At 36.1% G+C, this 25,666-nt stretch overlaps 1 protein-coding gene across 3 annotated transcripts in view; it reads right to left on the bottom strand.

The window, feature by feature from the left end:
- The window catches only part of LOC110807142 (cytidine/deoxycytidylate deaminase family protein), a 35,859-nt gene extending 10,430 nt beyond the window's left edge, over window positions 1-25,429 (bottom strand). The window contains exons 1-8 of one of the 3 annotated variants that reach the window (XM_088219557.1): window positions 25,007-25,429; window positions 20,280-20,414; window positions 19,579-19,678; window positions 19,295-19,420; window positions 18,845-19,158; window positions 11,364-11,483; window positions 9,018-9,263; window positions 8,818-8,943 (exon numbers count right to left, since the gene is read on the bottom strand). In XM_088219557.1, the coding sequence (XP_088075683.1) occupies window positions 8,818-8,943; window positions 9,018-9,263; window positions 11,364-11,483; window positions 18,845-19,158; window positions 19,295-19,420; window positions 19,579-19,678; window positions 20,280-20,414; window positions 25,007-25,357 (1,518 nt within the window). In that variant the 5' untranslated portion in view covers window positions 25,358-25,429. The remainder of the gene's footprint in view (window positions 1-8,817; window positions 8,944-9,017; window positions 9,264-11,363; window positions 11,484-18,844; window positions 19,159-19,294; window positions 19,421-19,578; window positions 19,679-20,279; window positions 20,415-25,006) is intronic. The other 2 variants (XM_088219550.1, XM_088219554.1) reach the window with 2 other exon arrangements.
- Window positions 25,430-25,666: the final 237 nt, after the last annotated feature.

Here is a 25,666-nt window from a genome sequence, read left to right as displayed (position 1 = left end):
AGGTTGGCGGGATGGAATAGGAACTTTCTATCTAAAGCAGGGAGACTTTTTGTTAATTAAAAGTACACTTGTTAACTTATCAATCTACTATCTCTCCATATGAACAATTCCGGTCAGCATTGCAAAAAGACTTGAAAATATTCAATAATAGATTTCTTTGGGGTGATGAGGATGGTAATAGAAAATATCATTTGATTAGATGGGAGAAGGTCAAAAAACCAGTTTTGGAGGGTGGGCTCAGCTTAAAGTCATTCGTTGAGTTAAAATCGTGCTTTCCATGGGAAATGGTTGTGGAGATATCTTGGGGAGGGGGGAAAAATGTAGTGGAATGTGGTGCATGCTAGATGGGGTGATTGGAGAGGGAGAATGGGAGAAGGGGTAAATTTAAACCCCACGGGCTTTGAGGGCTGACAGCCACTGCATTGAGGGCTGTGTGGGTTGGCAAGTGCGCAAGGGTGATGGGGCAAGGTTTTGGCATGATGAATGGATGGGGAATTTCAGATTGCAGGACAGATTCAAAAGAATTTTTGACATTGCTTGCAATAAGGACACAAAGGTGGAGGAGATGTATGAGATTGCGGGGGGTGGGAAGGGTGTGGAATGTAAAGGTTAAGAGAAGACTGCATGATTGGGAAATTGATGAGTATAACAGCCTGCTTTTATCCTTGAATGACATGAAGTTGAATAAAGAAAATGATAAAAGAATATGGAAGCTGGATGAGAAGAAAGGGTTCTCAGTGAAATCATTGTATAATTGTTTAACTAAGAATGAGAATAGTTGTAGCATGTCAGCTCCCTATAAGCAAATATGGAAGTCTGAATCCCCCCCCTCCACTAGAATGACTTTTTTTGCGTGGGAAGCGGCCAATGAATGTATTCTGACTTTGACATGCTAAAAAGGAAGGAGAATGTGCTTGTTAATAGACGCTACTTATGCCACGCGGCTGAGGAATCGTGCAACCATTTATTATTATTTTGCCTTGTGACATATAGCGTATGGACCTCTGTTTTTGGGCTGTTAGGGTTAAATTGGGTTATGGCTGGTAATGTAAGTAATGAATTGTGGGTGTGGGTGGGCTTTTGTAAAAAAAAAACATCATTTGTTTTTTATTCCACTTACTATATTTTGAGTGGTGTGGAAGGAAATAAATGGGAGAGCTTTTGAGAGTATAGAGACTACCTTTACAAAAATTAGAAATAGGTGGATTCATACTTTTACTTTTATTTTGTTGGGTCATGACATTAAAGACTTGTTTAACTTTGGTGTTATCATGAACCACTTGATTGACATATAACTATCTTATATTCGGGCGGTACCCCCTTCATACCTTGTGCATAATAATACTTTACTTTTATTTTAAAAAATTTCCAAACAAGATACCCCCTTATTCATGCTACCACCAAAGAGAAAAACATTTTGGTTAAGGATGCTGTAGTTCATGACAGCCCGGGTCATTGGCAAGTGTCTATATCCAGAAATTTATAAGATTGGGAATTAGAGGACTATCTAGCTTTGTTATAGATTCCGTCAACTATTCAGGTTCATGACTGGGAGGACAAATTTAAATGGGTACCCTCCAAAAACGGCATCTTCTCTGTCAGATCACTCTACAACTCCATGGTGAGTAATCTCATTCAGAATAACATCACTTCTTCTCACAAGCTAATTTGAAAATCTGGTGCAACCCCAAGAATTTCTTTTTTTGCCTGGGAAGCAACAAAAAACCGCATTCTAATCCTTGACAACCTAATGAAAAGAGGTACCACGATTGTTAACAGATGTTTCCGGTGCAAAAACAACTTCGAGACCTGCAATCACTTGCTCCTTGGCTGTGAAGTCTCACAACACCTTTGCAACACTATTCTTGGCCTAATGGGACTGTCTTGGGCAGAAAACAACATCATTTCAACTGAACTTCTTGCATGGGAAGGCTTTTGCAGCAAGAGGAAAAACTTAAGACTTATCCCACTCACCATATGTGGATTTTTTGGAAGGAAAGAAACAATCACGCTTTTGAGGGAATAAAAATAGATGTTAACAAAACCATTGACAGTCGGTTTCAATATTTTGGTTCCACTATATTGGGACATAACATTGACTGTTTAAATGATCTTAGTTTTGTCGTCAATAGTTTAAATACATTGTAAATGGGTTGTGCTTCCTTAGCACCCTTATATCAATACATACCACATTTTTATTTCGAAAAAAAAAAATCTTGATGTTAGTCAATTTCTTACCATAAACCACATAATACAGCAAAATACTAGGTCATAGTCATCTAACCTTACCTGGTTACATGTACCTTATTTTGAAGCTTATATATTTGTGCAACACTGCTAACCTGAACATATGTCTGAGACATAGCACCCAAAATTGTGGGCCATATCCAGAAACAAATACCTACAAGAAATGTATGGCTGCATAGGATTGATGAACCAAGACACAACAAATGAATTTTCAGATCCCCTCCTATTTATCATAGGATCGGTGTCAGCTTGCTTGGGTTTATTCCTATAATGTACCTTTACAAGCCATGGGCTTGAATGAAGATTAAGCACGATCTCAACCAAGCAAGATACTTCTTCCCATCAAGCTCATTAGACTTATATGTAATGAAATATTTTCTTTCAAAGCACCAAATCTACCAACTCCAACTTCTTCCTTAGTCACCTACTTCAGTCATCTATTTTCCTGTTTACAGCCAAAGAGAAGGCAAAAAAGAATTCCCTAGGTGGCCTTGGCATTATTGGACTGCCTCTGTCCACAAAAGAAGATGACTTGTGCAAACTTGTTGAATATCACCAGGATGTCGTCTCCTTAGATGCAAATGAGGATCAACATTATCTGCCCCGAAACTAGAACCAAAAAACACTCAACGTTCTCTGCCCCTAAACTAGAACCAAAAAACACGCCATGCTGAGGCGGAATGGTGTTAGCAAACCCACCAGGCTCCAATACTATGATGGCATTACATATTGTGACACTAGATAAGGATAAGTTTCAGCATGTATTATTGTATTGATTACATGTATTATACAAGGTTTTTATAAAAGGAAACTATAAATATCAAGAGACAATAATATGTTTCTTTTTTTTTTTGAGATAAAAAGGTAAAAAAGATATTATTCACGAAGTACCAAAAAGGGCACCACCCGTATACAAAATATTTACAATTGTATTAAGGTGTCAATGACATGCCCGAAATCTTCCATCCTAACAATGTTATGACCTAACAAGATAGATCCAAAATAGTGTAACTATTAATCTTTAACCATACTATTCTCTACTTTTTTACCATCAGAGACCCTACTATTTCTTTTCTTCCATAAAATCCAAAAAACAGTCAAAGGAATAATATTTACACAAACTTTTTTTTTTTTAACATAAAAGCTCACACCTCATTCCTAACCGAACCAGCTCTAACCCAATTTGTGCCTAATAATCCATAAATGACACATCAAAGGCTATGAGCAATAGGACACCGAAGCAAAATGTGGTTGCATGATTCTGCATCTGCCATGCATAAATAACACCTATTTACCATAATCATACCCCTTCTCATCAAATTATCAATATTCAAAATGTTTTCTCTTTAAGCTTCCCATGCAAAAAAAAAATCATTCTAGGAGGAGCAGAATTTTTCCAGATTTGAGAGGCCACCAGGAAGAGGACACTCCTGCACTGGTCAGCCCCCATAATGCGAGAATAATATGATTTAACATGAAACTCATGCCTCTCACTCAGTTTCCACTCAATTCTGTCAGAACAAGTAGTATTGAACTGCAGTGACTCCAATGTGTTCAAAAGAGATTCATATTCATTCACCTCCCAATCATTTAAATTTCTGCTGACGTTGACCATCCAAGTAACATTGCCATTAATAATCTTATAGGCCTCTTCTAGCTTGATATTTTTTGGATGGGCAATCGCATAGATATTAGGAAAGCTGCTCATAATGCTGGTATTCTCCACCCACACATCCTCCCAAAATTTAATTCGGCCACCTTTGCCAACACGCTACTGAATACAATCCTTAAATCTGGCCCAACCAATCATAATTTTTCTCCATAATCCATAACCGTGAGGACGAAGTGGTTTACTAAAAATGAGCTCACCATTTGCATCCCCCCATCTAGCAACAATTATTTTTCTCCACAGCCCATCCTCTTCAGTGAGAAAATGCCACAACCATTCCCTTGAAGAGCCATATTCATCTCAACAAGAGACTTGATACCCAGCCCATCCGTGCTAACCGGTTTTCACCTCTTCCTGAAACAATAATATGTTTCTAAAAGTGGATATCTATAAAATAAATCTTGAACGTTCTGGAATTTATCTTCAAAGGATAGATAATCATCATCTCTTCCTTGCATCTCCTCGTTTTGTGTTATTCCCACAAGTTATTCCTTTTTGGGTATGTGTAACTCATATATTTACTTTATCAACATCTAAAACGGGCAATTTCCTTAAGTTTAGAAAAATTTTAGAAATGGATTTTGATACATTCTTCAGTTCACCTTTTGATTCAAAGGTATTCTTGAGAGTGCATTGTATGATGAAAACAAAATGTTTCTTGGAGTTGGATATTTCAAATATTATTCTACACTAAGGTGAGTTTGGTAAGTTTGTGTCGAGGTTGCAGGAGACTGTCAAATAACTCTTTTTTTATATCAAGTCTTAACCCTGTCTTGAATCAGATGTGTTTGCCTATCATATTCTAGTGACTCCGAATTTTTAATTGTTTAAACTTCTGTGCGTGCTCAATTATTGACATATCGCTCTGCATTGAAGTATAAAGTTAGTTACAAAGTTATAATTCTTTTAAATGTAAAGCTACTATACTATTTAAAAATCTATATTATTTAGGAGTATTATTATAGTTTTCATAATTTAGGATTTCTATCCTTACTAGTATTTCCCTATTAGTATTAGAATTAGTATTTTTATCTCAAAAAGAAGTACTAGAATTAGCATTCCTAATACTATTAGTATTAGTTTTTTATTCTTATTAGGAATAGTATTCCTAATTCTACTAGTTTACTACTTCCTAATTCAATTCTAGATGGAAAAATCATTTAAAGGTTATTATAACTAGCTTTATAACTTTACTTATTGATCATTCAACTATTTAATAATATTTCTCAGTTTTCTGATTGTATGATGCAATCAAACCTTTTTTTTAGATAAAAAGTATGAATTATATATTAATAAGGTACCAAAATCGGAGGTACCGCCCATGTACAAAAGATTTACAATAATATTAGTATATTTATAACATTTCCAAAATAGACTCAAAATAGTTAATTCACTTATTTATGCAATCAAATCCTTAAGTGTTGTGTTTAAGACTTCTTAAGCGTGATGTCTAAGAAACCTTAATTGTAATATCTAAGTTTTCTTTATCCATGAATCAATAATTGAACAAATAAACCCTATTGTATCCTATATCATTTTTCACTTGGCTTCCATCTTTTTCCATGTTTCAATTTTTAGTTGTCTCTTTCTTGTTATATTCTCCTCAATGCTACACCACCATATTTTTGTGCGTCCAACCAACTTCATCTGAACAAATCGAATTCTTCTTGAACTTGACATGTCATACCAGTTGAAATATTATTCCATTGAACTAAGTCAGTTGATGAAGATATCGAGATCTTATCTTCCATCAAAATCAAAAACTTCAACCTTTACCATCTTGCTGATATCTAGTACAGCTTACAGATTTTAAATTGATAGTACTTTTGCAGGCCACAAGTGTCTCGGTTGCTTTGAAATTGCATTGACTATGTTTTTTGTTGTCTTGAATCTTATATTTATTTCGGTCTCCTATGCATCTTGCCTAACTTTTAATTCAATGTTAATTACCATTGTTGATGCTATTTCTCTTGAACTAGCATTAGACTGGTCTATATGAGGCGGGAACCAATCAAAGGAGTTGATCTCATCAAACTCGGATTTCAAAGAAGCCAAACAGAGCAAATTTAGTGAGCTCTCTCATGGTTGGGCACACATATGGGTCACGCGCCGGCTTCTGGTTAGCAGACAGCAATGTATTGAGATCTTAGAAAATCATGAACAGTTCAATAGTTGATAAGGATCCTTATATACCCGAACAGTTACAATGGTTAATAAAAGTTCTTAAGTATTCTTTCATGTGTATAAATATTAGTTGTAAATCAAACCTAAGATATGTAATTTTATGGAATAATATTTCAGTTTATTATTCTCTCTCTAATTTTTTCTCTTTTCTCTCTTCTCTTTGTTATCTCTTATCTCTCCCCCTATATTTCTCTCCCCTTCTCTCTCTAAAACATTCTCTCTTTTTCTCTTTATTTCTTCCTCTCTCTAAAACCTCCTCTCTCTCACTAACTTTCGTCTTCTCTCTCCCCAGCTACCTCTTTTCTCTCTTTCCAGAACTCTCTTTTATCCTAATTTCCTTTTTTGCCCTCACTACTTTTTTAAATTCTAATTCTTTCCCCAATCTTTTAAATTTCTCCAAATACCCAAAATTATTTAAAACTTTAATATTTTTTTTCAAATTCTAGGTCCGGTAAATTACATATTAAAACCATATCCTAAAATCTTAGTATCAGAACTGTGTACCAAATCCCAATGGGATGTGATAATGACTGGCACAACGAAACTCTTTGACCGGATAGAGCAAAAACTCAATCTGATGATCCAATTGTTGGGCAGCAATGTTACCTCTCCGGAGGACGCAAAACCAACAGCTGTTGTTGCAGTCGTGTGCGAAGTGCAGAGTGAGACTCTTTTTTTTCCTCTGCAGCACAACGAAAAAGATGAAAAAAAGGGGTGAATTAGTTTTTAAAGAGAAAAATCCTAAAACCAGTTCAATGACTGAACTGGTTGAAGAAACCTTAAAGTCGTCCAGTTCCATCCGGACTGATTCAAAGACAATATGGGGTCAGACCAAACCCGGTTCATACTGAATTGGTTCATTGAACCAAACTGGTTAAACCCCAATTGACCGAACCGAACCACTCAATCTCTCTGTCATTCATATTCGTTTGTTCTCTCTTGGTCTCTTGCTGATGAAAACGAAACGGAAGAAGCAGAAGAAGAGGAAGTGGAAGAAGAAAAAACAGAAGAAGAAACAGAGAAAGAAAAAGGGGGAAGAGAAACAAAACAAAAAGCGAGAGAAGAAGAAAAGATGCAAAAGATCCACATGGAGTTCTTCGGTAGCATAGTGAATGAAATATATATATTTACATATATAATAATATATAAAATTATATTAAAGAGTAGTAATATCCTTGGAAATCAAAGTTGGAAGCTGAATCTCAACCTTGGGAACAAGGTTAATGTCCAAGGGGAGGGAATTGTTGAGCCTAAAAAATCATGAACAGTTGCTATGATTGATAAGGATTCTTATACACCCAAACAGTAGAAATTGCTAATAGGAGTTCTCATGTATCCTTTCATGTTTATAAACATTAGTTATAAATTAAACCCAAGACATATAATTTTATGAAATAAAATCTCAGTTTATTATTCTCTATCTAACTTTCTATCTCTCTCTTCCCTCTTCTCTTTGCTATCTCTTATCTCTCCCCTTATATTTCTCTCCCCTTCTCTCTCTAACAGTCTCTCTCTAAAGCGTTCTCTCTTTTTCTCTCTATTTCTTCCTCTCTCTCTCACTAACTCTCTTCTTCTCTCACCCCAACTTCTGCTCTTCTTTCTTTCTAGAATCTTCTCTTTTCTTCTAAATTCCTTTTCTGCCCTCACCATTTCTTTAAATTCTAATTCTGCTTCCAATATTTTAAATTTCTCCAAATATCCAAAATTATTTAAACTTCAATATTTTTTCTAAGTTCTGGATCCGATAAATCACATGTTAAACCTAGGACCTAACACAATGATCTTTGGTTAGTATACTCGACCGGAGGCAGCAGGTTGCAAATTGTAGGTCAGTGTGAGACACTGCTCGCAGAAGTACAGAATCGCAGCATGCAGTGGCCAGAAGATCTTGCAGCAGTAAGTGACACATTTTCTTATGGAGTTTCGTGATGGGTTTTCTATGAATCATCGATCGGCCTCTTCTAGGACCAGTGGCAGCAGCTGTAATGATCATCGCCTGACAGCAGGGAGAGGGTGAACCAACAGTGATTTTAGGATTTTATGTGTATGCTTTTTTTAATGAATTTAGAGTTCTCTGGATGCAGAGTTCGGAAAATTTGGATATAGAAGTCTTTTATCTCTAGTACCAAACTAATACAGGACAAATAAGGTTGATTTGTCCACTTAGGAATTCGGGATAAAAGTATAGACACTACACTGAGAGTTTCTTAAAGATCATATACGATAAGTCTAAATATAACACTTAAGGGTATCACACGATTAGAAAATTGAGAAACTTATAAAGTACTTTTTTTAAAATTATTGAATGATCTCAAGAAGTCAAATATAATGTTCGCTAAGTAACCTTACTAAGTAGAATTAAACTAAAAAATATTAATAAGATTAGGAATACTACTCCAATAAAAATATAAGATACTATTAATATAAGTAGGAAAACTAAAATACTAATAAGAAAATCCTAAAGTTATTAAAAATATAATAATAGACTTCTAGAGAGTATAATAGTTTTACATCTAATAGAATTATAATTTTTAATTTATTCAGATAATCTACAGCTACTCCATTTGCATCGCATTTTTCTTTGATAAGATTCTCACAAGCATGATACTCCATTCTGCATTACAAGGAAGGACCAATCTAATGCTTCATAAAAATAGGTAAAGAAAATGGAAATGAGACCAATTTATAACCCCATCAAAATTATCAGATTATCTAACCAGATCAGGAAATTTTCTTTGCAGCAATCTTCCTATCCTTGCTGCTTCCTCTGGACTTCTAACTAATTTTATTTTTTCCACACAATCTTGGGCTAGAGGATCATCAACTCCAATGAACTTGTGTGCCTGAAATATCAAGAGTTTTATGGCATCAAAATATAAAGTTAGAAAACAGAAGTTAGATCAAAGATGTTATTTACCTGGTAATAATGCTCTACACTTGACCAAGTCACATAGTCACCATTGTCATCAGGCATTTGAATTGCGTGAGGAGAAAAATTTGAGAAAGCACCATAAGGATCCCATGTTTTGTAGAAGAATATGATGGTAGATTCATAAGGAGTAACAGTAGGATCAATAGCAAAAGTTTCATCCACTGAAGGGATAACAGGTAGAAGGTCTGGTATGGGCTGAAGAAATCCGCTGATAAGCATATCAGGTCCAACCTATACCTCAACATGAAGTGAAATGCCAATCAAGAGGTAAACATCATCATTTTAAAAAATATTAGAATACAAAATCTGCCTAAATTAACAGAGACGAGCTCTATTCAGCTCAATAGATTATCTGTTGCTTTCAAAAAGCAATCTTACCATACAACAAAAAATAACAAACATCAATTGCAGTAAATGGCGACCAAATGTAAATATCTAGTACAGAAACAAAACAAATTACAAATGACTTTCTTTAAAGAAAACAAAAAAAAAAAAGAAAACATGCACACACACAAAACAGGTATTAAGGGGGCCACCATGTGCAAAATATAGAGGATTCCATATCTCTCAAAGTCAAGGAGTCGATAAGATCAGCTATAATAAGCAATTAAATGCCTTTACAAACATCAGGGTTTTGAAAGTCCCTTGGAAATTCAGCAAGGACCAATTCCTACATTGTTCCCCTTAGAAACTCAGGGGTGTCAGTTTTGGTCATAAGAGAAGAGGGGAAATCAGAATATTGGGCTCTCAAATCATTTTCATTTGGCACTCTACAACAACTAAAAGACTTGCGAATTTTAGCATCCACCCACTACGAAATTATTTATTAGTGTGGATGTCACATTTTGGAATTTGAATCATATTTCCTTATACTTTGGTTACCTCTTCAAGGGTGGATGGTGGTGCGGGATTAAGTTTGGAGTTAGCTATCACTGCTCACGGAGATGGAGGAATAGATCCTTAATGAACAAGGACTAAAGTAGACTCTCAACTGTGGTAGTGTTGGATTTGCAATTTTTCACTCATTTTGGCTCCAATGACCTACCTCAAAATAAGAGATTGGTAAGATGTTCCTGGGGATCTATTTGTGATTCTTCGTCGACGAGGATGGGAATCCAATAGGTGTTTGATAGATCTTTTGCTACTAGCAACAAGCTTTATGGTATCTACCAAATTCCTATTCTCAAACGAAATAGAGGTGTTTGCAAGATTGTAATAGGATTCCAATGAGGGCAAGTGGAAGTAGCTAGTATATCCTTGCATAAGAAAGTATTTAACTTTTTAAAATTGTGCTTACTGTCTTTGTTTCTTCTGCAATATATTATAAACAACAAATTTAGGACAAGATTAGGCAAAAAATTAAGGGAGAACATTCAGTCGGGTTCGATCAGTTCAATTAAAAAGCTTCAAAAACCTGATTGAAAAATCATAACTGACTGAACCGGTAAGTCCAGATAACACTCTCTTTAACATAAGTCAATCGATAAGTCCATATAACATAGTCAAACACTTTCAAGCATTCACTTTAGTAACCATGGATATTGCTTTCACACCTGAAGATCATTTTAAGCGATCTGCCATCCACCAAACATCCTGATAATGACTCATCAAACCGAAAAGACAAAATAATTCACAATCCCTTCAATAGTTTTGATCATTGGTGACCCTTCATACTCGTTCTCCTCTTATTTTGGCAATGGAAGCTTTTAATCATTTGATTTGGAAGGCAAGATTTGCACACCTAATTCAAGGTTTCAAGTGTGCATACTAGGGTAATCTTTAGGAGATCACCTATCTTCTCGGTAAAAGAGCTTTTGAGGGCATCTACTCTCCTTACAAGATTTTTGGTTCCATATCTTGTGTATTTTGTCTCAAAAATCACTCTTTTGTATTCTGTTCAAGGGTCATTTTGATGTGATCTTATAGATATTTTGTCAACCTCTTCTATGTAATTCTTTGTTTGGGTGGCACCCCCTTGGCACCATGTCGATAAATTTCTCATTCACTCAAAAAAACTTTAGTGACATTATAATATGAAACCCGCATCGCAACAACAAAATACTTTGCACATAGCAGCACCATTAGAATCCAGAGGCACGTCATTTGTTGCTTCCACATTATAGATGCTCAAGCGCATAGCATGCATATACATAAACATACTGATGATAACAAGCTTAGTATGTAATATTTCCAACATTTCTAGTTCAAATAAGGTTCAAAATGAACCCCCCCAGAAAACATAGTGTTTCACCCACCCATGAAGAATCCTGTAAAGCTATGACCAAGAAAAAAAATCCACCAAAAAGGATAAGTTGAAGAATTATGACCTACCTGTTCATAGCAAACATCAATTAAATCTAGGGCTTGTGTCATCTCAACCATCCCAAGTTCACCCACAGGAGATGGTGCATTCTTTCCCCCAATGATTTTAGGAGCAACAAAAGCAAAAACCTGCCGAACATATATTTCAACTAAGATCAAATTATGATAGAATTCTAAAACATATGGAAGCTTAAAGTGGCTCTACATCAATAGACATTTTCTACAAATCATCAGTGCATAATTTTAGATGAATCCATAGTTTCACAAGAAACTTTTGACCACAAAGCATCAAAACATTAAATGCATAAATTCATTATGTTTCTTAAGAGCCAAGATAAATTGAATTTAAAGATTAAATAAAATGTAGGATAATATACATTGGCAAAGGGAAATGGTGGTCTGGGCTTAAGATCTATTGTTAGCATGAATATCGCCCTACAAGGGAAATGATTCTGGAAATTTTTGGTGGATGGTAATCGATTATGGAAGAGCATAGTTGTTGCAAGATGGGGAGAATTATCTACTGCAGATTTGCCTTCTGGCAGAAGCAGAACTCACACCAGCAGACCGCACAGCAGAGGTCTTTGGAAGAAAATCCTGCTGCAGTAGCCAAAATTCAGGCAATGTATAAAATGGCAACTTGGTAATGGTTGCAAAATCTGCTTTTGGCTTTATGTTTGGATTGGGACTGATTCTCTTATGGTGAAATTCCGAAGGATTTATGAGATTGCCCAATCAAAACAGATGCTGGTTAATAAAGCTTATTGAAGGAGCAATAACAATATTGAATGACTGGTTAATGTTTCAAGAAACCTAAATGATTGGGAAATAAATGAGTATGTTGAATTATTAGCACTTTTGGAGGCCCAGGAAATAAAAAATTGTGAGGATAAGGTGGTGTGGAAGCTGGAAAATAGTGACAATTTTTCTGTGAGTTCGTATTACAGACAGCTGGTGGGTGACAATGAGGAGGTTTTACATAACTTCCCGGCTAAACAGATCTGGAATGCAAGGGTGACCCCGAGAATTATTTTTTTTGTGTGGGAAGCCTGCAGAGAAAGTATACTCACCATTGATAAGCTCAGGAAAAAGGGTCAAATCATAGTAAATTGTTGTTACCTCTATTTGAGAGCGGAAGAGTCTTATAACAACTTACTTCTTTGGTGCCCAGTGACATACAAACTTTGGAGCATGATCTATGGACTTTCGGAAATTAATTGGGTAATTTCTAGGACTGTTCGTGGGGAGTTATGGGCTTGAGAAATGATAGGTGTCAACAGAAAAGTAGCAAATTTAATTCCTTTGACCATCTTTTGGGTTATTTGGAAAGAGAGGAATGCTAAAACCTTTGAAAGCATAAACCTGGACTTGTATAAATTAAGAGATAAATGGTTTCATTATTTTGGAATTAATTTGTTAGGTCATGATTTTGTTAATGATAAGTATTTTGGGAATGTCATTAACTCTCTAATCACATCGTAAAACTACACATGGGCAATACCCCCGTTTGGTACTATGTTAATATGCACCTTACACTTTTTATTTAAAAATATGTATATACTTACGGAGCTTACTATACCCCATTTGCTGGGCCCATGATTAATATAGATGATTTTAGATCTGCAAAATTACTTACGGAGCACTTAAGAGTTCAAAATGGCTTCTTGTTTAAGTACTTCTCCAGTCAAGATTTTGTGATTGCAATAACATCAAGGGAGAATCTCTTCTAGTTCTCTCTTCTCTCCCTCTTCCTCCCCCGACTTGAATCCCTAACCGCAGTCCAATTGCCTTTTCCCTTCTAAACCCGACCTTCAGTAAACACTCCAAGGGTCTCAAGAGCAAAACCACATTTCGGCCGAGCAAAAACTGTTTTCCGTTTCGATGTTATCAGACCCGAACAGAAAAAATTTCCTCATCGACAGAAAGTCTTTTGACGTGATTTGGAATGGAAAACATCATGATGGATTATACCTGTGTGAGAACGGCAGAGGGATCAAGGTTACGATTACTTTGAATAAGTCAGAGGTAAAATGGCTCATCGATGCACTCAGCGATTTCTACTAGTACAAAGGAGGTGTTACTTGGGGAAAATAGATTGCGGGTTATAACTGCACAATTTTTTTGGCCCTGTGTCGAACTGGAATGGCAGAGTGCTGGTGTTATCGGAACAGAAGGATAGGGCCAACAAACGGATGTTCATTCCAGAAGGTTTCCAAGCGGAAGGATGGTGGAGGTTTATGAAGTCCGTTTTTGAGCTTCCTGAGACTCCCCTTGCTCATCCCGATAAAAGAGGCTCTATCTTCCAGGCCTCTGTTCCCCCAGTACTAGAATTTGCCCCGACTTGGTCAGCAGCTCTCGGCTGCCCACAATGCAAGTTTGACTTTACCATCAAAATGAAATCTGGCAAGAAGAAATCCTTTGCAAAGGTGCTTCAGTCAAAGAAAAGCAAACGCAAACGAGTGGTGAAGACACAACCCGACCCGGTCTTGAACCGAAAAGCGAATTTTGAATTTCAAAATGCACAAACGTTACTGCAGATGGCCCACCTCAAGAATCAGCTCGGAAGCTCAAATACATCAAAGAGGAGAAAGGGAAGTGGATTGATCATGGGCCAAGTAAAATCATCAAAAAGAAGAGAAGTCCAAAAGTTAAACGGTTTTGGAGGCCCAAGAAGATAATTTCTCCAATCAAGCTCAGTGGACCCGGTGTTGTTGCAGGTGTGGATTCGGGGTCGGGTCCATCCACTACATATAAAGACGAAACTGAAACTAAAAAGGGAGAAAATTTGGTCATTTTTTTGGTTAAGGGCTCGGACAGAGAGCACAGCGAATATGGAGGTGGCACCTCTTGCCAAAATGATTCTCCAGAATATCCCAATCCCAACAATAACGAGCTCAAAGAAGACGAAGGCTTTCCGCTTGCCATGGTGATCGCGGATGAAGCCCATCGTGAGAGGGTGCAAGGTATGTCAATTCCTAACTTTGGTATGGAAATTATGAATGTTCCTGAAGCAGGTACAAAACTCTCAATTGAAGACTTGAGCCATCCGACTCCTCTCTAAAACAACTTTATTCTTCATGGATTATTCGGAATATCCAATAGATAAGTGCTGAATTAGGTATTTCACTGAAGGGGCTGAAACAGCATGCATACTTTTTGTTTTCAGAGATGGAAAAAAGAATGAGTGAGAATATGAATAAAAATGTTTCAGCCAGAACACCGAAAAAAAAAAAGGCATGGATAAGGGAGCTAAAGCGCCTTCATTCTTCTATAAATTATGATGGCAAACGCAAGAAGAAGCTGGAGTTGGGGGAAGTTACTACTGAATCCAATGATAGAGAAGATCATTTCATGGAATGTGCAGGGCTGAACAATAAAAAAAAAGAGGAATGTCATCATGGGTTGTCTTACCCGTTGGAATCCGGCCATAATCTGCCTACAAGAAACTAAGATGGAAGTGATAGATATTTGTTTCATTAAAAGCTTTTGATGCATCGGCGACGTTGGTTGACTGCATCGACCGGCCAGGGGGTTAGCCGGTCGCATTCTACTCTTGTGGAATAAAGATGCTGTGGTCTGTAAAAGTTCTTTCATTGGCAATATCACTGTTTCTGCTCTATTGCTTCGGGTCAACAGGGTTTAGAGTGGTACTTTACTGGGGTTTATTGCAGGGGTAAGAAGGATGAAAGAGTCACTCTCTGGAAAGAACTCTCCGATTGTCAATGTAGGTGGGGTTCAGTGGGTGTTGTTGGGGGTGATTTCAACATGATCCTCAACAGTTATGAACGCTCTGGGGAGCATTTCAGTGTCTACTGCTAAGGAGTTTAAAGATAACATTGAGGCACTAAAACTTTCTAATATCCTGTTGACTGATGGTTCCTAGACTTGGAGCAATCACAGAATTTTCCCAAGTTTCTCCAGAATTGACAGATTTCTTGTTGATCCTTCTCTTCTGCTTAAATTGTCTAGGCCTTGTCTGATCACTATCCGATCTCCTTGTCTGAAAATGGGATTCAGTGGGGTCCTGTTCTTTCAGAATTGAAAACAAATGGTTCGCTTTGGATAGCTTTAAAGAGTTGGTTGAGAATGTCTGGAACAATTCTTCCACTGAGGTACAGCAAGTTTTAAAATTTCTTTCAAATTCAAGAATCTGAAAAATGAGATTAAACACTGGTCCAAAGAGGTTGGTCTTAATGAGGAGTTTGAAATCAATGAAATTTTGAATGAGCTCAACAAAATTGAATGTAAAGAAGGGGATGTCGGTCTCAATTCTAATGAGTTTTGCAAAAAAGACCAATTGAAAAAAGAGGTGGCTGAAAAACTGAATAGAGAAGCAATTTCCTCAAGAGAAAAATGGTTTAAAAATTGTAACAGAAACACCAAATATTTTCAATGTCTTGTGAATCACAGGAGGAGAAATAATTATATTGAGGAGTTAAGCATTAAGGGGAAGACGATCTCGGGTAACATAGACCTTAGAGGAGCAACCGAAAAGCATTTCCAAAACTTGTACACTAAGGAGTTCATGCTATGGCCTTTGCTGGATAATTTGCAATTGGACACTCTTGACTGCATTAACAGAGAGATGCTTGAGACTGATTTTACTGAAAATGAAATTGTTGCTGCCCTTAAGAGCTGTGATGGCGATATGTCCCCAGGCCCTGATGGTTTCGACCTTAAATAAATGCAAACTTTCTGGTATCTTTTGAAGGAGGATGTTCTTAATGTTTTCAAATAGTTCCATAGGGATGGTGAATTTGTAAAATTTTTCAATTCCATTTTTTATTGTTCTCATCCCCAAAAAGGAAGGGGCTAACTACTTCAAAGATTTCCGGCCTGTTAGTTTAATTAGCAGCCTCTATAAGTTGATTTCCAAAGTTCTATCTAAAAGACTATCTCAAGTACTTCATTTGATTATTAGGGAGAGTCAACATGCCTTTGTAAAAGGTAAACAAATTTTTGATGCATTCATGATTGCTAATGAACTTGTTGATGAGCTGATTGCTAACAAAAAGAAAGGGGTTCTCGTTAAACTTGACATGGAAAAAACTTTTTATCACCTCAACTAAGATTTCATTGATTATATGCTTCTCCGGTGTGGTTTTGGTATCAAATGGAGAAAATGGATAAAAGCTTGCATTACCTCTACAAGTTTTGTGGTGATGGTTAACGGCAGGCCCTCCTCTTTGTTTTCTGCTTATAGAGGTTTACGCCAAGGTGATCCGCTCTCCCCTTTACTCTTCATTTTTGCTATGGAAGCTTTTAGTAAGCTGTTGCAAAGGGCCACTGATTTGAATATGATTAAAGGCATCATCCTAGGTAAGGAGAATAGGCAAATTGAATTATCACATATCTTTTTTGTTGATGACTCTTTGATTTTCTGTGAGCCTAAAACCGAATATCTATTACACTTGAGATGCATTTTCCTTTATTTCCAGACTGTTTCTGGGTTTAAAATAAACATGAATAAGACTAAGTTGGTGGGCATTGGTCTAAATATGGATCAAGAGGACCAATTGGCTACTGTTTTGGGCTGCCAAAAAAACATCTCCCTATCAAATACTTTGATTTTCCTCTTGGCCTTAAAAAAAAAAAAAAAGTTTACAAGGGATGGGAACCAATTATTGATCTTTTTAAAAAAAGACTTGCGACATGAAAAAGAGATTTTCTTTCTAAAGGTAGAAGATTAACTCTCATAAAAAGTACCCTCTCTAATTTACCTTTATATTATCTATCGGTTCTCAAAGTTTCGAGTAGGATGGCTAAACAATTAAAAACCATTCAGAATAGGTTTCTTTGGGGAATCTCTGAAAATAAAAGAACATATCATTTGGTCAACTGGGATGAAGTCAAGCTTCCGATAACCATAGGTGGTCTGCATATAAGGTCTATTACTACTATCAACAAGACTTTTCATAAAAAATGGATTTGGAGATATTTCAATGATGTTAACAGTTTATGGAGAAGAATTGTGAACCTCAAGTGGACGAACTTTGACAGTAATGGCAGTTTTATCTTCCCAAAAAGATCTCACGGTACTAGTGTTTGGAAGGGAATTTTATCCATGTTCGCTAAGATGATGTCAAATACTTACTGAAAAATTGGCAATGGGTGCAGGGTGGGTGAATTTCTGGAATGACCGTTGGTGCAGTAATGACAACCTTAAATCTGTTTTTCCGACTATTTATTCTATTGCACAACACAAAGATTTGATGGTTTGTGACGCTTTTGACAATTCTGCTTTGTGTAACGTGTTGGTTACCCAAAACTTAAATGATTAGGAATTGAATGAGTATGGGCAGTTTTTAAACCTGATGGCTGGTATTATTATTCTGAACAGAACTGATACCTTGATCTGGAAGGGGCAAAAAAATGGCATTTTCAGTATCCGGTCTTTCTACAACATTCTCTCCAACTCTAGTAACCGGTGCAACAATGTCAATTCTCCTTTCCCCTTCAAATCTATCTGGAAAACCGGCGCTCCTCTTAGAATTATTATTTTTTGCTTGGGAAGCCAGGAAAGAGAAGATTCTGACTTTAGATAATTTGATGAAGCGTGGAAAGTTATGGTTAACAGGTGTTTCCTTTGCAAGTGTGACGCCGAAAGCTGCAATCACATTCTTCTATGATGTCCTTTTGTTTCTAAACTTTGGGTCATGATCTTTAATTTAATTGGTATTAATCGGGTAATGGCTAGATCCGTTCATGATAAGCTCTTGGTTTGAAATGGTTTAAACTCAAGCAATCACGTCAATCGCCTAATTCCCCTTACTATATTTTGGATCATTTGGAAAGAAAGAAACAACAGGACTTTCAAAGATAATGAAGATACTTTTGTAAACATTAATGATAAATAGTTACATTGTTTTGACTTCATTCTTTTGGGTCGTAACTTATTATCTTTCGATGACATTAGAGCTGTTATCAATACCCTCCTAAATATGTAATACTTTGTACATGGGCGGTACCCCTTTGGTACCATTTTTTAATACATCTATTAACTTTTATCTCCAAAAAAAAAATAATAATATATATATATATAGATACACATTGGCAAACGTAACCAGAGAACTATGAAAGTTACAATAAACTTCATTGAAAACTAAACCATGTAGAACCATTTCAAAATCTTAGTGCATGGCACTCGCTAGCACATATGCATAAACAAATAAGCAAACATGGTGTTATAACAGCTCTAGACATAAAGCTTGTTTTAAACATATGATGGACATCAGATTCAAAATATAATTTATGAGCTGAGAAAAAAGGTACTGAAATTGAACTCCCAAGAGCCTATCAGACATTTGCATGTTGTATAATGATTTTAAAAAAATCAGCAACTTCTGTCTGTTAGAAGGTTAAAATTAATTGCAAAATTAAATTTTAGCGTCATTCCAAGAATAAGCATAGATATAACCCAGTTCTTTAAGTTATAGTCAATAGAGAGGTAACCTACATAGGAATCCAAACAACCATAAGAAAGAGTAAACCTTGTGTATGACACCAGATGAAATAGCAGATGCGGCTAGTATCCCTCCACACTCCCACAAAATAGAAAGATACCCACGATCATGAAAATATTCCATTATATCTCTAGGGTTTAAGATGTCGAACTCCACTACTTCAACTCCTTTAGACACAAGAAATTTCTGAAAACTCTTTCGAGCACCCCTTTGGGTAACAACAATAGTAGATACTTCAGACATATCCCAAAGGCTGGCTTCCTCGGGAAGGTTGAGAGTTTGTGTCATTACAATCCGAATAGGCATATGGCCGCCTCCATGTCTTGCAGTCAGCTTTGGATCTATAATAACAGAATTTTTTTTAATGTAAATAGTAACAGAATATATGAAACAATAAATAAGATCGCATTCACCATAGTTGGCAACCATAACATTTAAACAGTGACATCATAACATGCCAAGAAAGGACAAACTTACTATCTCTGCGCACAGTATTTCCTCCAACTATAATGGCATCACTTCTTCCTCGCAATTCAAACACTCTATCCCTAGACTTTTCGCAGCTTATCCATGCTGCATGTCCACTGCTAGCAGCAATTTTACCTGTAAGCACCCGATAAAGACTTCAGCAGCAAGCATAAAAGATTGAGGCTCTTTAAGAAGAAGTCTATTCTAATTCAATCTTATTCTCCAACCCCGCCAAGAAGAAATAAAATGAAAAAAGAGAGTTAACGGAACATCCGTTTAGTTGTAACACTAACCATCAAGGGTCATGGCATACTTGAGAACAGAGAATGGAACTCGACAAATAGCTCTATGAATCAGAGGAGCATTGACGAGGAGGCAAGACTTCCGAGCCTCCTATAATATATGATTCAGAAATGTTAGATAAATACAGCAGAGACCACTTACATAGATAGCATATGTGCCAAGACTTAAAACAATAATCCGAGAGCATGACTTAACAGATAACAAGAAATTTTTAAAGAATGAAAAAAGGCGTAAATCATATCATACAAAAGAAGAAAAGAATTCTGCATGTGTCTTTTGGTGTGCAAAATCTTCTTGGGAATATTTAAAATGCTGGTGGCTTTTAAGAAAATTTCTAAATACTTTTCTGCAAAAAAATTACATATTCAGTTTATGGTAACACTATTTGATGGAGCAGTTCCATCCAATGAGATGCCACATGTACAGTATCATCATCTATCCAGTAAGGTGCCATGTGTATAGTTGCACATAATTTATTGAATAAGTTGCCACCAGAGTCCAACAAAAAAAGAGCCCTTGTCAACAAGTACAGCCCTCTCAACAATACAGCCTCCCGTAAGAAAAATATATTTAATTTTTTAGTAAAACTATACCATATAAAAATAAAAGAAAGAAAGGAAAAAAGAAAAGAGAAACAAACAGACGAGAAACTTATAACTTTAACAAAACAGATGAAGTTAGAAAATCATACCTCTAGAACTTTACTTTTTATATCCTCTCCAAGAACATCAACCTGCAGACCTTGACTTCTTAATGCACGTACGGCAGTGCCTCTAAGATGCTGCAAAGGGTGCCTGATGCCAACAACAACTCTTCTGATTCCTGCCTAATCTACAGAATGTCAATTACCTATCTGCTGAAACTGAAGTAAAACTAGCCTAACTAGGGAAAGGTTGCACCATTTTAAGATGTTATATAGAACACTGCAGATATAGAGAGAGAATGAAATTTATCTTCAAAGATTTCAGAGATATTACCATCATAAATATCACAATTCTGATATGAATAAAACAAGTTGGGAGGACAACTAAGCCTTTAAAAGCTGTATTGGCAATGCATGCAGAAAAAGAATGAAAGCTCCCATAGGCTACATTGAAGACAAATCCCAATAGTTTCACACTTTGTCACCAACAGAGAATATTACCACAGTGTAGAGGTTCATGGACACGCATGCCCGTAGAACAGGTACACTTATGGTAGAGCCTGATGTAGAATGAAGTAACTATAGATTACTTAAATAGACTAGAATTTATAATCATTTTAAATGTAAGACTTGCTTTGGAGGTTTGTAGGGAATGTTGCTGACTATTGATAATCTGAGGAAGAGGAGAAAGATTTTTTCAGACAAAAAAAGTATATTAAGTATATGGCACCAAAGGGATGCCGCCCCTAAACAGAATATTTACATGTCAGTTAAAACATCAAGAACCTTCCCAAAATCATCCCACCCATTTACATCATGACCCAGAATTAGAGTCCTAAAAGTATGTAACTACCTATCTTTAATTCTACCAATATTTTTTACACAACCATTAAACGCTCTATTGTTTCTCTCTTTCCACACCACCCAAAAAATACGAGTTTGACAATTTTTGACTTTTTGTTAATCCCATCCCAAGCCCAAAGTTCATTTTACCGAACCTCCAATCACCCAATTGATACCCAGTAAATTATACAGCATATTCCATAAACAATAAGTCACCGGACACCAAAAAAGGAGATGGTTGCATGATTCAGCTGCCTCCATGCAAAAATAACAACCATTACCCATAACGTGGCCAACTTGTCAATAGTGAGGATGCATTCTTGACCTACTTCTCAGGCAAAAAATGCAATTCTCGATAGCGCCTTCACTTTTCAAATCTGCATATCCGGAAATTTCACACCATCGCTCTCACTAACGGCCAAATAGTCATAGAAGGACTTAACTGTAAAGACCTACCATCTTTTTTGAACTTCCACGTAGTCTTATCCTTATAAGTTTCCAAATGCACATCAGCTAAAACTTGAAGGAGCCTAGTAAATTCATCAATCTCCTAATCGTTAAGATTTCTAATAAGATTCATGTTCCAACCACTCCTCCCATCCACCCCCTAAAAACCTCCTCCACCACCACATTCTTCACAATGGGTAAAGTATAAATCCTTGGGAATTGGTCCTTAAGATTAGCCCTCCCAATCTACTCATCCTCCCAAAAGTTAATGATATTACCCCTCCTGAGAAATAGGAGAAAATACTGGTCACCGCATGTTATTTTTGCAAGAGTGCATAGAAGACTTGTAATCATCTTTTACTTTGGTGTCCTGTAATTCACAAGTTATGGATTATAGGTTACAGTCTGTTTGGAATCAGTTGGGTCATGATATGTTCTGTGAATGGCGAAATTTGGGCTTGGAGAGGTATCAATGATCGAAGGAGGCAGGTGAAGATTATTCCTCTAACCATATTTTGGATGGTGTGGAATGAGAGTAATATGAGAGCTTTTGATGGGTTGAGGATGTTGATAATTCTTATATATTTAAGAATAGATAGTTTCAGACTCTTAGTTTTTTGTTACGCGATCATTCTCTTTATTCTATGGAGGAATTAAAGAACCTTATGAATAATTTGATTGGCATGTAAATTTTTTGTACATGGATGGAACCCCTTTGTTGCCTATAGTACTATACTTTTTATATTTTATATTTCAAAAAATATTTAAATGTAAAATAACTATAATTCTTAGAAGTCTATGATTATAGTTTTAGTAACTTTAAGATTTTATTTTTATTAGTATTTGATTCTCTTACTTATATCAAGATTGATATTCTTAATAGTATTAGTATTAGTTTCCTATTTTATTAAAATTGGTATTCCTAATAAGATTAGTTTTACCATCTCTTAGCTGATATCTATTTAGTAAGGATTACTAAGCAGAGCAATACAAAATATTTTTGTAGTTTCAGTTCTTCAAACAACATTCAATTATTTCATAAATATCTGAGAGTTTCTCAAATTTTTTGGTTGTATGATACAATCAAACTCTTAAAAATGATGTTTAATAAGTTTAGTTATGATGTATATGAAATCCTTGGTGTGAAGCATAAGTTTTTATCCCCAAATCCCTAATTGAACAAATCAATCTTATTTGTCCTACATCAGTCAGGGTTTAGAGCTAAAAAAGCCATACTCCAAAAATCTCAAACTCTACATCCAAACAAGCCCAATCCATATACAAAAGAAAATTTGCCCAAAAAAATCAAAACCACAAAATCCAAACACTGCAAACGGCTGCCAATTCCGTTCGCCAGACACCTCCCGTGACACGATCGACACAACCCCATCCATTGAATTTAGAAGACCCCGATTGGCATACTCCCAAAGCCCCACTGCAAAACTCAACTGAAAACTATACCACTTGCTGACACAAGCTCTCCCAGTTGCTTCTTCTTGTGATCCCATACTTTTGCACAACCATGTCTAACACCAACCTCTAATTTGCAACCATCACGTCTAGTTGAATCAACTGCCAAATGCCTAATGTTGTCAGGCGATCGGGAGCCGGCACGTGAGCCACATGCATGCACATCCATGAGTATAACTCGATTAACTCGTTCTATTTTGACTTCCCTAAGATTCAAGTTTGATAATACCGACTCCTTTGATTGATTCTGCCTTACACAGACCAAGCTAATGCTAGTTCAAGAGAAATTTCAACTTCAATAAGGAAAACTGACATTGAACTAAAAGCTAAGCAAGATGCATGTGAAGCGGAAGTTAATGCAACATTCAAGACAATGCAAAACACAAACAAAGCAATTCGATATTTGCGCACTGCACAAGTCATGCTACCATCCAAAATTTACAAGTTGCACAAGCTGCCAATAAAAGAACATTAAAGTTAATGTTGGAGACATTACCAAGAGGCTAAATGTGGAAGCTTTTAATTTTGATGGAACAAGAGATCCCAATTTTGATGGAAGAAGAGATCCCAATCCCTTCCTCAATTGGCTCAATTCAATTGAAGAATATTTTAACTGGTATCTTCAATTGGTATGACGGGTGGGATGCACAGAGAGTTCAATTTGCCACGATGAAGTCCGTTGGATATGAAAAATATGTTGGTACACTGTTGATGAGAGCATAACAAGGAGCAACTAACAAATGAAACATGTGAAGAGATGAAAGTCATTCTACATGAAAGGAAGAGATGAAAGTCATTCTACGAGAAAAATATTTACCTCCCAACTACTTTGACAAACTTTGTAACTAAACTTATACTTTAGTCTAGTTCAACATGCCAGTAGTTGAATATGCACAGAAGTTTAAAAAATTAAAATTTTGGAGCAATTAATAGAAGATGATAGGCAAGAAGCAACTCAATTCAAGTAGGGTTAAGAGTTGATTTAAAAAGAGAATTAATTCGACAGCCTTTGGGACCATAGCACAAACTTACCAAGCTGCCCTTGATGTGGACAAAAATTTGAATGATTCAATTATAAGAAGCATTGCGTTCCCAATTAAAAAATCCACTCCTAAGAATACATTTGAATCAAAAAGTGAACTGAAGAATAGATCAACATCAATTCCAAAAACTCCTAAAGGAGAGGAAATTGCTTTCTTTAGATGAGGACAGAGTAGACACATGAGTTGTGAATGCACAAAGAAGAATAACTTTCTTTTGTTAAGGTGTATATCATCAAACTCCAAAGTGGAAGACCAAGAAGAATCATTGAGCGTTCTCTATTAGTCAAGATCTTTCCTTAAGGGACAACTCTAAAAAGTTTCATGCAATGAGGAATTTGACACACCAATTGGCTAATATGTTAATTTCATCCTCCATCAAGATCACTCTTAAACAATTGTGAGTTCTATTATTTTAGGCATAAAAAAGAACAACAATGCATAAAAAAAATTGCCAAGTTTTCATGAGAAGTTCAAAGATCAAAGTTTTATATCATTCACTACTACTTCAAAATTTGCGATTGAGTTTTCTCCAACCATGGGAGAATGATGCAGAATGGAGTAGCTATATCTAAATAGATTAAAAATTATGATTCTTTTAAATGTAAAACAATTATTATTCTTTTAAGAATAATTATTATATATTTAGTAACTTCAGGAGTTTTGTTCCCGGTTCTCTCTATAACAACTGACCAAGTATATATAAACAAATTCAAGAAAAAACAAAACAACAAACTTGTTGCAACAGTGACGATTCATAAAAAGAAAAATACACACATACAAGTTCCACACTCCGCACATCGAGAGCAAAATATGACTTCAAAAATTGAAGAGTGATTAAAAAACCAAAGTAGTACAACAAAAGTAGGCAATAACTGAAAATAACATTTTGTTCCTGTGAGACAGAAAACTCGAAAGAACAAAAAGAAAAAAAAAAGGCATAAATTAACCAGAGATAAGAAATAAAAAGCAAACCTGAACAAGAGCAGACACAGCAGTGTGGTCACCATGGCAGTCTCCAGGCTCCATGTTAAGATAAGCTGTTGCGCCATGGCAAGACGCACCGGCGGCCTCAGTAGCTAGGACCTCCGCTGGTTTGGTTCCCTGCGCATAGAGATAGCCCTCTCCGGCGACTTTTCCGGCACTGGTGGCTATGACGCAGCCGAAGTTGGGATGAGGAGATGTAAAACCGGCGGATTTGTCGGCAATCTGTGCTGCGCGTCGGATGAACGCGGCATCCTGGCTATGAGAATGGGAATTAAAGTTGTCATTAACCGAGGCCCTGCAAGAAAATGGAGCCGATAATGCTCGTAAAGAGGGCAGCATCTGATCACTTGTTGAAAATTTGCAGTGAGATTAGGGAGGAAGGAAATGCTCGTAAAGAGAGGAGATTGAGTTTGAACACTTTTAAGGGAATTTTTTTTATTTTTTAAATAATTTAAATATTAGTTTATAAATAAATATATATATAAATTACATTAAAATAAATAAAAGGCCTATTATATATAAAAGCCATGTTAAGAAATATTTTGCAATAATATAAAATGTTTTCAATTATGTATCCACAGTTTTAATCGCTTTCAAACGATCGTGCGTTATGAGGATTTATTTTTAAAAAAAATTGAAGTACAGTAT

Source organism: Carica papaya, chromosome 1 (assembly GCF_054855325.1).
Source record: "Carica papaya isolate Zhongbai chromosome 1, ASM5485532v1, whole genome shotgun sequence".
Taxonomy (NCBI): Eukaryota; Viridiplantae; Streptophyta; class Magnoliopsida; order Brassicales; family Caricaceae; genus Carica; species Carica papaya.
This window is presented reverse-complemented; position numbering and strand designations above follow the sequence as displayed.